The sequence below is a fragment of the Dichomitus squalens genome (assembly GCF_000275845.1).
Source record: "Dichomitus squalens LYAD-421 SS1 unplaced genomic scaffold DICSQscaffold_1, whole genome shotgun sequence".
Classification (NCBI taxonomy): Eukaryota; Fungi; Basidiomycota; class Agaricomycetes; order Polyporales; family Polyporaceae; genus Dichomitus; species Dichomitus squalens.
This window is the reverse complement of record NW_006766883.1, coordinates 2650665-2665666: the sequence shown is the minus strand read 5'-3', so window position 1 is coordinate 2665666 and position 15002 is coordinate 2650665. Positions and strand designations below refer to the sequence as shown.

The 15002-nt window shown below is 56.5% G+C and overlaps 4 protein-coding genes across 4 annotated transcripts in view; 3 read left to right on the top strand and 1 right to left on the bottom strand.

The window, feature by feature from the left end:
* Nucleotides 1-1039: 1039 nt before the first annotated feature.
* Nucleotides 1040-3150, bottom strand: DICSQDRAFT_45925 (cytochrome P450; the record flags this gene model as incomplete). Its single annotated transcript, XM_007359740.1, has 11 exons — nucleotides 1040-1220; nucleotides 1290-1533; nucleotides 1595-1769; nucleotides 1837-1950; nucleotides 2012-2138; nucleotides 2194-2290; nucleotides 2347-2430; nucleotides 2491-2653; nucleotides 2707-2835; nucleotides 2897-3007; nucleotides 3064-3150. The coding sequence occupies 11 exons, from the start codon at nucleotides 3148-3150 to the stop codon at nucleotides 1040-1042; spliced, it is 1512 nt and encodes a 503-aa protein (XP_007359802.1).
* An 848-nt stretch (nucleotides 3151-3998) lies between these two features.
* DICSQDRAFT_76880 (uncharacterized protein) lies at nucleotides 3999-6551 on the top strand. Its single transcript, XM_007360628.1, has 8 exons — nucleotides 3999-4884; nucleotides 4942-4988; nucleotides 5050-5126; nucleotides 5184-5211; nucleotides 5261-5267; nucleotides 5324-5388; nucleotides 5448-6224; nucleotides 6289-6551. Exons 1-8 carry the CDS (start codon nucleotides 4063-4065, stop codon nucleotides 6458-6460), a joined length of 1995 nt encoding a protein of 664 aa, XP_007360690.1. The 5' UTR covers nucleotides 3999-4062; the 3' UTR covers nucleotides 6461-6551.
* An 892-nt stretch (nucleotides 6552-7443) lies between these two features.
* Nucleotides 7444-10447, top strand: DICSQDRAFT_131564 (uncharacterized protein). Its single transcript, XM_007360627.1, has 5 exons — nucleotides 7444-7712; nucleotides 7769-9225; nucleotides 9524-10025; nucleotides 10092-10281; nucleotides 10342-10447. The coding sequence occupies exons 2-4, from the start codon at nucleotides 8531-8533 to the stop codon at nucleotides 10245-10247; spliced, it is 1353 nt and encodes a 450-aa protein (XP_007360689.1). The 5' UTR covers nucleotides 7444-7712; nucleotides 7769-8530; the 3' UTR covers nucleotides 10248-10281; nucleotides 10342-10447.
* Nucleotides 10448-14115: 3668 nt separating this feature from the next.
* The window catches only part of DICSQDRAFT_158759 (uncharacterized protein), a 2595-nt gene continuing 1708 nt past the window's right edge, over nucleotides 14116-15002 (top strand). The window contains exons 1-4 of the mRNA XM_007360626.1: nucleotides 14116-14394; nucleotides 14444-14508; nucleotides 14560-14691; nucleotides 14746-14925. Coding sequence (XP_007360688.1) covers nucleotides 14256-14394; nucleotides 14444-14508; nucleotides 14560-14691; nucleotides 14746-14925 — 516 coding nt within the window. The 5' untranslated portion in view covers nucleotides 14116-14255. The remainder of the gene's footprint in view (nucleotides 14395-14443; nucleotides 14509-14559; nucleotides 14692-14745; nucleotides 14926-15002) is intronic.

Below are 15002 nucleotides of genomic sequence, written 5' to 3'. Positions count from 1 at the left end.
CTGTACTACTCATGTGGTACACACACAGCTTCGCTGTGTACGCACTGCTTCTCTGTGCGACTGTGCATCCTGGGAATGTACTGTATAGTACTACGTAGCCACAGATGTACAGTAGTATATATAGGGGACCTCTGTACCCCCAATCTACAGTTTTAGTTCACTCGAACATCTCCTCTCATCGCTCTAACAAGCCTCTTACAACCAACAACCCTTCTAGGTGAGTTGCAGGCTATCCGCTGTCGTTGCCACCCGTGGGAGAGGCCTTCGCCCCCCGGGTTCAACAAAAGGACGTTTCTGCATTTCCGGCGGTGAACTGAGAAATTGCGCAAGAAGCGCTGGAGGGCAAGAGGTAGGGCAGCCTGCTGAGTGACAGAATGTCTTGCCTCTCCATTTTCAAGATGACCCCTAGCATATTCTATGTTGTCCAGATTGCCGTAGATCTCTCAAAGAAACAATATGGACGTTCCCTGAGCGAAAATTCAGCCTCTGGGCGCCTGATCTGCCCAATCCGGACAACATCATGCCGCCAGATGGCCTGATCTATAGTCCGGCCAAAATTGAGCACAAATCCGGAAGGCCTGGTCGAATCCGGACAGATTTGGCTCCCGGAAAGGCCTGATCCTTCGGACATTTATGGCAAGATTTTGGAAAATCGGATCATTCCTCTGAGTGAATAACAGGGGGTCCTGTCGTGTCTGGGCCTGTGATCATGATGTGGCCTGTTTAGGCAGGTCGGGTAGGTTAGACGCCGGAGAGAAAAAATCCCGCGCGTTCACGGACTTACGCAAGGCGCTGTAAATGGAAAGTCATCAACTATTTAGATAGGGAGGCGGACACACATAGCCAAACAACCGTAAGTATAATCATGACGAGTAAGGATCAAGGGTCCTACAACAAGACTCGGACAAGTCGAGCCACGTCGCGCAGAGGCAGAGGTATGCAGTGAATGCATATGCACCAGACACATGACTCTTGAGCACAAGAGGCTCATGAGCGCACCGGGTCTACAATGTAACGATATATGTACAAGACAGAGAGCTCAAGAAGATGCAGCCTGGCGCTTCCTAAACAACACCTGGCCGGTCCGGGAAGGGGCCATGTTCTGGGCGAAGTACGTGTCCGGCGGCCGCTGCCCGTCCCCGCCTAGTTTCAAGTCATAGTTCAGCACGATGTACGCCATAATTGCCTTGAGCTCGTTCGAGGCGAAGAATCGTCCTGGGCTGCACAGCAGACATTGTCAGCTCACGCGTTTTCGTACATCAAGCACGGGAGACATCTGGGAGACATACCACGCATGCTTCCCGTGACCAAAAGAAATGTAGTCGACAGACGTGTTGGCGAACTGATGCTTGACACCCTCGCCTTCGCCCTCGCGCATCCTCGCAAAGCGGAAGGCGTCGAAATCGTCGGCGTCGGCGTAGTTCACCTCATCATGATGTGTGGCGTGGGCCGCGGCGACGAGGACTGTGCCCTTAGGGATGAACGTGCCGTCGTTGAATGTAAGATCCTTCACCGCCTTCCGCATGAGCGATACTGAGCAGGACAACCGTCATATTAGAGGGCAGGAGCATGGCAGTATTGGAGTCAAACTCACTGAGACTGATGCCGTGGAGGCGCGAGGATTCCCTGAACAAGCTGTCGAGCTTCCACATCTTGCCTATGCCCGCCTTGGTCCAACCGTCAGTGGCGAGGACATCCTCGATTTCTTCTCTGAGTGGCTGGATGTATTCGGGCCTGGCTGCGAGGTCGTATAGTACGTGTGTCATGGTCTGGTAGGGTACATCGTGACGTGAGTGCCATTTACTGACAGGTCGACGCGATGAAAGAATAGCGTACAGTAGAGGAGGTGTGGATGGCCGCGAAATTGATCAAGAAGATCCTCTCGACAATGCTGGCATTGGATTGATTCCTGAGGACAGCCTCGTCGATAATCCACTGAAGCAGGTCATTCTGTCATAATGGTCAATGATCAAAGTAGCGTCGATCCTGAGATATTCTCAAGGCGACGCACAGGTTTATCAGACCAATCCTCCCCGAACGCCTTCATGTTTTCCCGTCGCTCGTTAATGACCGGTTCCATGACTGGCGTCGCCTGCTTGAAGACCCGCTTCGTCTTGCTGAACAGCTTGCTCACAATTCTGTCGAGATCACCTTTTAGCCAAAGTCTGTGCGTTCTGTGCAGGTAGAGCTTACGTCTTCAGACCGTAAGGGGTGATAGTTATGATCTTCCTGTCCTTTATGACATCTATGGCGAAACGAATAGCCATACTCAGGTAGTCCTGGTTCCGGCCTATGAACGCACGCATGAGTCCAACAATCTGGCAAAGAATGCGAAACTCACCGTACAGATTGGAAGACCAACGAAGACCCGACTGCTGACGCGGGCGACAATCTGCTGCATCGCCGGCATGACCGTCACAGCAGTCCATTCTGTGCGATTGTAGTCTTTTGAGATTGAACGCAGTGAAAATAATATGGTAGACTGCTCACCATCGGTCTTAGCGGGAATGCACTCGGGCACCGTAAGCTTGAGCTCATCAACTGCGTCCGGGAGGATGACAGGAAGAGTTCGGGTCAGCTTCTCTTTGACCATGTTGATGTGGTAGGGGTCCTCGAACGTCTCGTGTCCGATGGAATACTTCATCTGAACAACCTGCAGGACGCGGGACTATCAGCTATAATCGCTAAGATGCACAGACTGCGTACATCCTCAACCCCTTCGTCGAAGGACAACTCGTTGTCGGGGCGCCTCCTGAGCTCATCTACCATCTTCGGCCCCGATACTATAACAAGCCACTGGTCTATCAAAGCCACTTTGAAAGCCGAGCCATAGTACTGCCAATGAACGTAAGTAAATCACCGGAAGCCATGTGGTATTCGGCAACGAGGAATGCACCTTCCGGTAACCCTCCTCGATCAACTCCTTCCCGTTGCGCCTAAAGTTGATTGCCGCCAAAATAGATAGACCCGGTGCAGAGGAGCCACCAACAGTAGGAATAGAGTTCAGCTGTTCAGAAGCAATCAACGTTGGGTCCTCACCTCAGAGCGAGCGACAGTACTCACCGGGTGTGTCTTCCATCGCACGACGTAGATGGCGGCCAAGATCGCCACGCTGGCCAGGATGAGTGCTGGTGGGTCCTCAAATGTCATTGCGCCGGTGGTTTTGCTGAGTGAGCGCGACCCAGCGGAGGGTATATGTATCTGGGCGCCCTTTCTCACAGGGTAACCGGGTGGGAAACGGGTCCTGAACTTTCGTAGTCGTTGCTAATAGGAATTGGCCCATCCGCATATCCGGGTGCCATTGCCTGCGTAACGCGTCAAAGGAAATTACGCACATACGCAAAGTGAAGGGGGCCGTACCTCCGAGAAGCAGCACAATGCGTCGACGCATGTGGGAAAATACCCCACTCTAATCATAAAATGTCCGAGAAGCACAGACCCATGATGCGGAGAATTAGCGACATTGGGCATGTGACGATTTCTCCGGTTTAATTGCCGTCGTTGTTACATAGCGATGTCGTTCTCAAGCTCGAGTGCAAAGTACTGGTAGGATCATGCTCAATGGAGGGACTGTGGGAACGAGTGTCCTTCAACCTTGAAGCTTTCCTCGAGCGGCGGAGGACCGTGGAGCTGCCCGTGATGGTCGGCCCAACACTGTGGGATGTCAGATTCCTATGCGTGAAACGGAGTTCTGAGCTTCGCTAAGGCCTTGAGGCTCGCTCAGACACACCGGTAAGCGGAGTCGAGAGAGAGAATTCGCAAAACACACGGTCCGACGCGTGGTCAAGCGGATTGATTGGGCGCCACACACGGTGCAGCGCATGATCCAAAGCTAACGGGACTCAGGCGACGGTTGTGGAGGTGGAAGAGGATTGCAAGGTGTTGATAGAATGATCCGCAGGTCGAGGTGAGCGGATCGAGATCTGGCGTGGCGCTCGGAGCTGAGCCTGTTCACAGCCAAAGTCTATTCCGGCTCAATGACAGACAACGTCTGGCAACGCTGTCCATCCATCGCCCGCTACGCCTCCTGCGTAGGACGCCTTGCGCACCCATTCATGCGGAATGCCTACAAACCGCACTCCCCCCGACATCTTCGTGACTGGCAGGCCATCGCACTCTGACTACCGCCTTCTAACGCCTCGCACCCCACACTCCCGTGCCGGACGCGCGGAGGAAGGCTTCACCGACTTCGAGCTACAAGCATACCAAGATGACGAGAGCAATGGTTGGAAGGAACAGCAGCAACAGCAGTCCCAGCCACTGCTCTCGCCAGATTACCGGAGTCGTGGGGATGGCGATGCTGCTGCGAAGGGTACGGAGACACGGTCAGTCCACTATTGGATCCAGCTCGCGCTCTCCAAGCTGCCTTTGGTCGGAGGGGTCTTCCTGGCCTTCATGCTCCTCGCATTCATTGTGGTAGCTCTAACAAGCCCTGGGAAGCTCGATTCGACGTTCCTAGCTCCACCCGGAGAGTTCATGGAGACGATAGATCGAGACTTAGTTGCATCTACCTTCAAGGAGCCCTCCCCTTTCTCCTCAGCTTCAGGGACTGCACCTGTGCCTACGGCTTCTACTCCTAGTCATTCGGAGCCACATGTCCAGCTAATCTTCTACGAAAACTATACCCAATTCCCTCTCACGGGCAACCAATATCGTGCCGAATGCAATAAACTCATGGGAGGATTCATGTCCCATGGCGAGTACTGGCAATCCCTGCACGGGGAGATGGACGTTGAGCACCACGACGACAACACTAACTATCACCTGCCCGAAGGCGGGTTCACCAAGGTCTGCTCTAAGACCATCACATACCTGCTCGACGGACACGTCGGGCTTGTCGCCGACCTCGCTCTCATGGCGCAAGCTGCGGCGATGGCACGGGAAGTACGTCCCACACTTTTCCATATTCCAAAGTGACATGGAAGCCGATCGTGATTGCAGCGAAACAGGACGTTCCTCATAGACGACACACACTGGAATCGCGGAAAGTGAGTGCGCCGGCGGGTCTGCCGCATGTCCTAATGACGAAATCTACCTACGCGCATACAGGTGGACGGATTACTTCCAGCCTGTTCGCGGCCTTGACCCTGGTCCAGAGCCCTTCTGTCGTGCTCCACCTCCTGAAGGTAAATGTCAGGTCGTATGAAGGCCGTTGCGAGACTCACGCGCTGTCACCGGTGTAGAACTGGTCGCTTGTCCCCGGACCGCAAGGTGCGCGAACCAGTACATTTCGAATGCGCGTAACTGATTTGGGCTTTAGACACTGGGTAGGCATATGCAGATTGTCACGCAACTGCCATACCTTGAACCGCTTTCTTAACAGGTGATCAGCTCGCGCACTGCCATGTATCACTTTGGACACGAATTCTTTGAAGGATATGAGGATCCGTATGTTGTCAATCCTCATATGCTTGTCTGCGATGCTAACTGCGGGCTTGTACGGATAGGTATAGCCACCACTTGAACCGCCTGAAGCCTATCTTCGAGCGCGCGCGCATCTCGTTCGAGGAAGCCATCCGCCCGAACGCGCACACAGCGGAGCTCATCCGGGCAGCACGCACTGAGCTCCTATCAACGCTCTCCTCGCCACCCACATCCCCCAACCTCGGCTCCACCAACGAGCCGGCCAACCAGACAGCAGCAATGCGCGGCCGAGACCCCGCGCCCCGCTCTGACGACACCTCGCACCCACCCCACAACAACCCGGCACCCTATGTCGGTGTGCACATCCGTAGAGGGGACCGCCGGCCCGCTGCCTTCTTTTTCTATCCCGGCCAGACGATCCCCCTGGAGAAGTACGTGACCGCCACCCGCCAGGTGTGGGACAGGTTCTACGGCAACGCCTCGTCGTTTGCCACTACCTCTGCTGGCGTCAGCCCCGCAGACATCGGGGACGCGCACGAGACGGACCTCTCCTCGGCCCAGGAGGACAAGTACCCCGCGCCACCCGTCACTTGGCTCGCGTCGGACTCTCCGAGCGCAGTGCGCGAGTTCACCGGGAATTTCTCGGCTGCGACGGCGATCTTCTCGCTGAACACCAGCACGAACGCGGAGCTTAGGGCGCTGGCGCCGACAAGGGAGTACGTGCAGGGGGGGTTCGAGCTGGAGCCGGAGGAGGAAAGGGTGAGGCTGACGAGGGGGATGGTCGTGGATCTGGCAATGGTGAGCGGGCTGTGGGCGTACCCTGGCGAAGTTGTCCCTGGTGCGGTTGTGTGCGCGGAAGGGTGAGTACTCTGTCTCCCGGATCACGGTATAGTGGTGCTGGCGTTCTGACGAGTGGCGGTCCAGATCTAACGTGTGCCGCGTGTCTGCGCTTGGATTTGGTTTCGAGCGTGCGTTCGGATTCGACGACGGCGACGATCACCACGACGGTAATCCGAACAAGGTGCGGGCGCGTTGGGTCGACGTCGACGTCGAGGCTAGGATAGTTCCCGCTTGGCATGCATTCGAACTACATTAGCATCCGAGTAGGAGAGTCTTACGAGTACCGTTGTCTTGTGCTATCATATAGCTTTGCATGTAATGCATTCTCATTGCTCGACTGAGATAAGACCAATACTCCGAGCACGGGACGCTGTTGTTGTCCGGCCATTACCTCCGTTGTACTCGTATCGCATCGTAGGAGCTGTACATCGAATGAACTGTGTGTAGTTGCTTCGGCCAAGTACAGCATGTCCTGCCACTGAAGTCCTTGGACGCGTCATGTAACATATACACATTGACATGCAACTCTACGCGCCACCAAGGCATATCGAGGTACATACGGTGCTCTGCGTCATCGAAGCAGTGGTGCTTTAGGTGTCTGTCGGCGAGAGCTCATGCCCACCCGGGCCGGATACACCTGTACCTGCGTCATTCTATGCTCTGCAACTTGACGACTAGTGAATACTAAAAGCTGTCGACACTACGTGGGATGAAAAGTCCCTGTACCTACTTGGAAGGAAATTCGTTTGTCTTCGCCTCAATCCATTCTTCCAATCCCAGAACTGGCATCGCACGTTGATTGCTTTTACCCGTCAATATTCTCAAGCTGCCTTCGAGAGGTCGCAGGAGCAAGTCTATGACGAAGATTTCAATGCGAGAGCTGGCGTAAGTAGTTGTGCTCCTCGATGAACGACGTCGGCGTGGTCTCGACGTCATGAGAAGTACATGGTGTCTCCCACATGTCTCCGTCGAGCAGATCCACGGCGGTAAGTGAAGTAGAGGATTGCGACATGCTCCTCCTCTGTCTTATCCGGCAACAAAGGGCCGGAACGATCGCCATCTGCGCCGGATCAGAACCACCGCTCGGCGTTCCGATAGGCCTGAATCGGGACAGAACTGTAAGGCAGGAAATTCTGGAAGTACATGCAACTATTGCGCGTCATGACTGAGTGCACTGTACACGAACCTCAGCACGTACGCCAATTGCGCTTGTTTCATTGCGCGAGCGAGATGCACGAGTGCGAAGGGAAGGGATTCCGTAGGCACATATTCTCGAAATGTGGCTGGTTGAATGAGCAGATGGGAGGTACCCATTAGCTACAGCTTCAAGCTCTCTAGGCGACGGGAACGAAGAATCGCCATGATCTGTGTGAAGCAGGTTCCGACTGACAGCGGCGCTGTATCGAGGGCGGGACGGAGGGGTTCTGAGCAGAGCCGGACGAATGGCTCGGTGGTCACTCGCCGCGAGGACACCGTTGCTAGTGTGGTTGAGCAGGCAGGTGAGATCGCTACAACAGTGCATTAGACACCACAGGATCGCTTGAATTGTTTGCAAAACACATGCCTAGAAGACGGTGATCTAGAGGGAAGGCCGCAATGCTGCAGTTTTTCTCCACCCTCTCTAGGCTCACGCCGCAGCGCACGGAGGCTACTGTCCACCTTCCTCCTCCATCTCCGCCAATTCATAGCCCACCCACACGACCTCCGAGCAGCTCGCACACGCTACAAGATGCTGTCCCGCCTCCAACGTTTCCTCTGTGACGATATAGGTGCCCCCACAGCGACAGGAGTACGTCCACCTCGAGTCCGGCTCCTCGTCAAAGTCTTCGAGCGAGACGACTTGCGCGGGACGAGGACCAAGCTGCTTCCCGTTGACTCTTCGCAGCCTATCGTACTCAGTCCGAAGCTCGGGTGTGCTGAGGGTACGGAATGCTTCCTTGAGCAGGCCGATGTCTATGCCATCTTCCGGGGTTCTAGAGGCGCGTTTGTCTGGATGCGAAGCGAGAAGGCGGCGATGGTACGCAGCCTTGATCTCCGCGGATGTCGCAGAAGGCGTGACAGAGAGGAGAGAGTAATAGTCGTGCATGCGATGGCCTTGCATCTCAGCACGACAGCGAGAGCATCGAGGAGATCGTTATGGTCGTCGACAGACGCGTCCGAGTCAATCTTGAGCGCACCTCGCGTGAGGATTGCCGGGCCGGCGGTCCGATGCATGAGCGCCCCTGCTTTTCGCGTTTGTCGTGGGTGGCGGAGGGCCGGGCCCCCAGCGGCGACCAGAGCTTCCCCTCGGCCTGCCTCTCACAACGTACCCCTGCTCTCGGGCGCCATGTCTCGTCGACAACAACACACCATGAACTACCCAGCGGGCCCCAGCTCCGCCGTCGACACCGCTCTCAGCCTCGCCTGCCTCTCTGAGTACGCCCACACCCTCGACAGCCTCCCCATCGACCTCTCCCGCTCCTACGGCGACCTGCGCGAGCTCGACGCCGTGCTCTCCTCCTCCATGACCCTCCTCACCGCGAAGATCAACGAGCTCATAGGCATGATCGAGACCAAGACCGGCACGAACGACGACCGCCTCTACCTCCTCACCGAGATCTCAGAGGAGGCCACCCGCCTCAAGCTCGGCGGCGAGGACAAGATTCGCGTCGCATGCCACGCCGCCGACGGGCTCCGTTCCCATCGCACACACATGCGAGCTCTTCTGGACCGCATGCCCGACAGGGAGTTCTTGAAGATCGCTGAGCAGCTCGGGAGGAAAACGGTGTACCCGCACGTAACGTCCAAGCAGTACTACCCGCCCGGCATGACCGGCGAGGGCGGGCGTCGGAACCGACGGCAGGCTGGCGCGAACACAGCCTACGGCGGCTTGCTGCTGAATGGCACAGACCCCAGTCCGGAGAAGAAGAAGAGGCGGGCGCCGAGGGACGACGACGTCGATGTCACCAGGACGCCGAGCAAGAAGGAGCGTCTCGAGGGTGGTCCGGCCCCGAGGCAGAGGAACGGAGCGAGGAACAAAAAGTCCGTCGTTGTCTTCTACTTGCACATCATATATCATGCATCGCGCATCGTTGTGTCTGGAGCGACCCTATCTCGTCGCCGCTGTCCCTGATGGTCCTGGCACCTTCGGGGTACTCGTTGTCGGGCGTCTGTCCAGAGTCGCGCGAGACGCGCCTGTGGCGGGGGCATCGCCATGCCGCACCCTTCGAGGCTCACGCTTCGAATGCGTTTCTGTCGTTGCCTTGGGGGATACCGCGGCCACCTTGCGCATTCTCTACGATACCGTTCTTTGTGCGCCTATCTGACACCCGTACTCTAGGGTCCCTGCCGCCGACAGGGCCGCGTCCCCCACCGAATCTGTCGCTTCCCTCGCATCGCACCTTCCCCAGCACTTCGTTGCCCAACCCAATACTGTTGCTTCCAACCGCGCAGCCAGCAATTCTGCCTCCAACAAACGCGCGCAGGAGGCCGCGGCCCGCCGCGATGCCTACAGCGCTCAGCCTCCGTCCACAAGCCACCCATCCTTGCCTCAGCCGTATCTGTCGAACCAGACGGGTATCATACCGGATCCACCTTCTACACGCGCGATGAGTAATGGGATAGTCTCAGAGTGGCCGCACGGCCAACTCGAGGGCCCGGGGATGCCCGTCGTGCGCAACACCTTCCCGCAGGTGCCGGCGGCGGATGGGAACGACGGAACCATGAGCGCGGGCGGCGAGCCTGACGGGGACGCAGAGGATAACAAGACATATTGCTTCTGTGAGTCGGTGAGCTACGGCGAGATGATCGCGTGTGATGACGAGGATTGCGAGAGGGAGTGGGTGAGTGCCGGCGTTCTCGTTTTTGTCTCTTCCGTGTCATGATCTGATGAGGATGTATGTGTCCAGTTCCACATCGCGTGCGTTGGACTCACTGTCTTGCCTGCGGGCACGTGGTACTGCAGCAAGTGCCTCGAGAGGCGTCAAAACCAGAAGAAGTCCGGGAGGGGCGGGAAGAAGAGGTCCGCGGGCGGACGGTCCGCTGCTAGAAACCATGCTGCATGACGTATTATCGCATGTCGTTTTCATTATAATATCGGTGCGTGCATCACTTACGTCGTGCTTGTTTGCAAACTAATCATTGTTGTGCATATGTTAGTATGCGCCCCTGCTGGGAGTTTCGTGGATCGGTCATTTGTATCACGACGTCTTGTGTACACTAAGTCTCTTCAGCAGCTGCTCTACTAATACCATCGCCTTCATCCCTCCGTTCGGTGTCCTAGGTGTCACACCGTATTGATCACAAGCCCGAGATCAGCGCAAATGCCAGATCGACCCAAACGCATATAGGGCACATGCAGTACATGTACGCGTTTCAGGAAGCGTAAAGCGCATCGGCATCTCTTAGCATCGGACATGACGCGTTACAAAGTAGTAGTCCGATTACGCATGAGCCGAGTAGCGATGGATCGCCGTCACGTTCGAAGCGATGTACTTCGTATATCAAACTCAACACAACCTATGTTGTGCAGGCTTTCTATCCACCTAACATCAACCTCCTAGCATTCCTGCTATCGTACAATCAACATGTGCGGCACGGACTAGCCTTGTGCACCGCTGACGGATGGCTAACGATGAGCGATTGGCAGGCCCAAAGAACTGAAGGAACCGCTCTATTGCTGCGGAGAGCTACACAAGTCCGGAACCTACCACAGACGGACGGTTCACCAGCAGTACACCAAGATCTCCTTCAAGAGCCACCCCGAGGCCAGTTTCCTGCTGAAGCGGAATTCGAAGACCCACCTATTCCATTGTCCTGAGTGCGATAAGAGCTGGGCGATGGCGACTCCCATACGAGTTGAGTATATGCGCGCGATTTATGTGGGACGATGTCTAAGCTGACGTCCGCGCGCTGGCATAGAACCATATTGTTACGCGTTGCGAGGGGTATGTGAAGTATCGATCCCCCCAGGCCTCCTCGGCCGTCAAAACCAGGGCGGCAGCGCGCGGGCAGCAAGCCCAGGAAGTGAGTACTGGCATGCAGGCCGTAAAGGAGGAGGGCGTGGAGTACTCCGTAGAGGAGACACAAGAACATGAACATGCAGGTGCGTGGTATGACTTGCTAGAATTGTTGTTATGAACATGGCTTCGCATCTCCAGCAGAGACCGCTCCTCTTGTGAAGAGCCCTTCGGTCCGTTCAAATGTTTACGTCAATTCAAATGATTCTGGCGGCGACAACCTAGCTATCACGCCTGAGCCTCTCTCGCCTGCTGCTCCGAACAGCTCGTCGCCCTCTCCGGAACGTGTCTCCGTACTTCGTCCGGCGATCTGGTCCCCAGTAAGCGCAAGCCCTAGCGTCAGGGCTTCTGTCTCGCCGTCTCTTCTCTCGGTTCCTCCGCCTTTGACTCAGAGTGTCTCCACCCGCTCGTCAACCTCCTCGGCCCGAACTTGGCCTGACGACTATCCGCCCGGGGTCCCCCACATGCGATTCAAGACGGAAAATGACCATACCCTAATACCCGAAGCGGCGTCCCAATCCGGGTCTTGCTCGCTTTCTGCCGCTCGTATCTTCTTGGACGGCCTCCGTCGTCCGCTGGGAAACGCTGCCCCCCAGCTGCACGCGCTTGGGATCGTCACGACGGCCGACCTGGACTTGATATGTACGATGCCGGATGCTTGGGACGAAGTGGGCGACTTTCTTCGCGGGAGCGGGGTCACGATCATCGAGTGGTTGATGGTGAAGGAAGCGTTCAAGGCGAGGGCGAAGGTGACGGCTTCCGCTGCCTGAGGTGGATATGAATGGGAGATTTTGACGGTGCGGTGTCACACCGACCGTAGAGTTCCACGCCTTTTGGGAGGAGACAGGATGGGGGCATTTTCGTGATGTATGTAGATGGGTGAATGGGTTGTTGGCGTCGGCCGTGATGCACGTCACCGCACCTTCAACTATGACGAGGTATTATGGCAGATAAGAGCATGCTGGCCATCGTGCTGAGACAGCCGTCTAGTCGGTGTGTATCGTAGGCTGTCCAGAAGGCAGCCGAGGCTTCGAGGGATGGGTGCGATTCGCATCGTCGTCGGGTGACTTACGCTCAAAACGGTGAAGGATAGACAAGGGTGTCCAGCATCACAGATGGGAGTAGGGTGGCATGAGAGCGAGAGACGAGTGGTTTGTAAGGAGTGTGGAATCGCTTACAGGTGGCAAGCTCAAATGCGGTACTAGACATGTGCCGGGAAGCATTGTGGGCTGCGTCTATTAGTTAGCAGCATAGGCACGGGGCTGTCCGGGGTGAAAAGCCCCGCTTGGGGAAAGAGACGAAGCCTGTCTTTGATCACAAAAACATGTCGACATCGGACCAAATCTAGTAGTGTTCCATCGGATCGTGGGCCGTGCAACGACATGATCAGAGAGCCCGCGAGTGGTGCAGGCGGACACTGATGAAAAAACGCTGTGGTTCATGTTTCCGCCGACATTGCCCACGGGGTTCATTGTCACGGTGGAATACGCTAAGGGATGGATCGACAAGAACTCAGGCCCTGGTTACGCTGAGGCGACCGGACTCCGGAGTCGTGGTCGAATGCACGAGTTGTAAGTGATTGAGTGGGGGAGAGGAGCTGACCAACTCGTTCAGCAACAGTAGCAGTGGGAATCCGACGAAGACAATGCCTTCCAAATCCGTCATGCAACCTCTCGACAACGGTGGACGAGCAACGGCGGCAAGGGGTTGAGGCACGCCGTAGCCGAGGGTTAACCAACCGGGGGCAATGTTAGTCAGCGCCTAAGTGTGAGCCGGCACAAGAAAATGGTTCATACGAGGACTCAGATCCACAACCAGATGAGCCACATGTCTAAGGAACATAGCAACGGATGCATGGGCATGAGCAGCGACGAAGCGGAGGCGTCTCTCGATTCGCGGGGGCGGAGTGCAAAGGGGCGGCATCAATACCGTTTATGGCAGGTGGTCGTTACCCACCGCGGGCGCCTGGGGGGATGGCCGCATCGCTTTGATCTCCAGCTCTGCTCGGCGTTGACGACCATTTGCAATGATTCCCAAGCTCGTCCCTCTCGGTCGTCAAGACAGGCTTCCGCGGAAGACGGCGCTTCGAGAATACAAGGTCTCGAGGTAGAAACCCTCGGCGTATTCGTAGCCGTCATGGTCAGCGGTCTCCACCTCGAACTTCGCCTTCGTGAGGCTGGTCATGTTGAACTGAGGTGCGATGTCTTCTCGTCGTGACGGTTTATCCAATGTCCGCTCTCTGACATGTCACGTCCCAGGAAAATTGTGATGCAGCCAGCCTGGGTATGTAAGGACCGAGCCTGCCACTAGTTCGTGTGCTGTAAGATGGGGCCCGCAGTGTCCAGCAAAGAAACCAGTAGGACAGCGCAGAAATATCAATTCCCTCACCGCGCGCATATCTCAATCCCAAACTGTGGGCCAATATAACAAGACTTCTCAGGCGACATCATCTCCGCGGTTCAATTGTTGACACTGCATCGACCGAAACATCGAGAGTGCATCAGCCGGCCAATCTCCTGGTGAGGCTTTCAGCCCGGCTTCGAGCGAGCTCGAGGCTAGACGGACAGCCGCTCCGAGATCCTGGACGTATGTAGCACGCATCGCCAGCGGGATTGCTCCGGATGAGACGACTTTGCGGGCGTCAAGCGGACTTCGTCGTCAGCGCGTCTCTTGGCCGCCTTGCCATGGTCATCGGCAACGTGTATCCAAGGGCCACGTGGGACAAACGAAGCAGCGGTACCGGAGTTATGGGCGCAACAATGCCGCTGCATTCAGGTTCGGGTGATGATGAGATGTCGGTTTCCGGCTATGCCTCCGGACCCACGCCCTGATCTGATGTTCCTAGGCCTGAATGGTTTGGGACCCCGAGTCGGTATAAAACGATTCGACCGGCTCCGCCTAACTTCACTTCCCCTCCCTCCCTCTTCCTACCTGTCTCGTTCTTTCCGTTCGTCTCGGTTTCGTATTTCCTCAAGGCAGCTGTGCTCGCCCATACGATCTTTCCATCCGACTACCCAAAGACTTCCCTCTAGACTCTACAACCCGTCGTTCGAAATGCGTTTCTCCGCGGCTATCCTTACCTCAGTTCTCGCGGCTTCGTCGCTGGTGTCCGCTGTGCCTATGCAACGTAGGGCCTCGAACACAAAGATGATGACCTCCAAGACGAAGACCAACGCTGCTGGCGCGGCCTACTGTAAGGAGCTGCCTTCTTGATCTCCTTCAACCATCTGACATTCTGGCAGTCATCACGAACGAGGGGAAGGAGAACATGATCATCGCCGCAAGCATCAACGCGGACGGTACCCTGGTGCGTATCTTTCGTCGAGACATCAGACTGTGGCTAACCTTGCCCCCGCAGAACCTCGACAGGGCAGTGTCCACCGGTGGAAGCGGGGCGCACGGTCAGACGGACCCCATTGGCCCCGATGCTCTCTTCGCCCAGGGTGCCATCAAGGCTTCCGCCAAGGGCCAGGTCCTCGCTACGGTGAATGTATGCTAGCTGGTTCTTCTCCCATGTGCGCCGAGTGCTGATATACTGCTCCAGCCTGGATCGAACACCATCTCCCTGTTCTCGATCAACCCCAAGATACCCACGGCCATCAAGCAGATCGGTAACCCGGTCTCGTCTGAGGGCGAGTTCCCGATGTCGCTCGCGTTCAACGCAGACGGCACCCGCCTCTGCGCGCTCAACGGTGGCTTCGTCAACGGCGTCGTCTGCTACAACGTCGACAAGCAGGCCGGCCTCAAGCCGATCGCGAACTCGCAGCGCTCGCTCAACCTCAACCAGACCACGCCCGCGAC

Bases quoted from the DNA above. Each gene is read 5' to 3' on its own strand.
- DICSQDRAFT_76880 (XM_007360628.1), top strand. From the start codon at position 4,063: ATGCCTACAAACCGCACTCCCCCCGACATCTTCGTGACTGGCAGGCCA. The intron at 5,389-5,447 runs GTATGTTGTCAA...TTGTACGGATAG, and splicing joins TTTGAAGGATATGAGGATCC to GTATAGCCACCACTTGAACC. The intron at 6,225-6,288 runs GTGAGTACTCTG...GTGGCGGTCCAG, and splicing joins GCGGTTGTGTGCGCGGAAGG to ATCTAACGTGTGCCGCGTGT.
- DICSQDRAFT_131564 (XM_007360627.1), top strand. From the start codon at position 8,531: ATGTCTCGTCGACAACAACACACCATGAACTACCCAGCGGGCCCCAGC. The intron at 9,226-9,523 runs GTCCGTCGTTGT...CCCGTACTCTAG, and splicing joins AACGGAGCGAGGAACAAAAA to GGTCCCTGCCGCCGACAGGG. The intron at 10,026-10,091 runs GTGAGTGCCGGC...GTATGTGTCCAG, and splicing joins AGGATTGCGAGAGGGAGTGG to TTCCACATCGCGTGCGTTGG.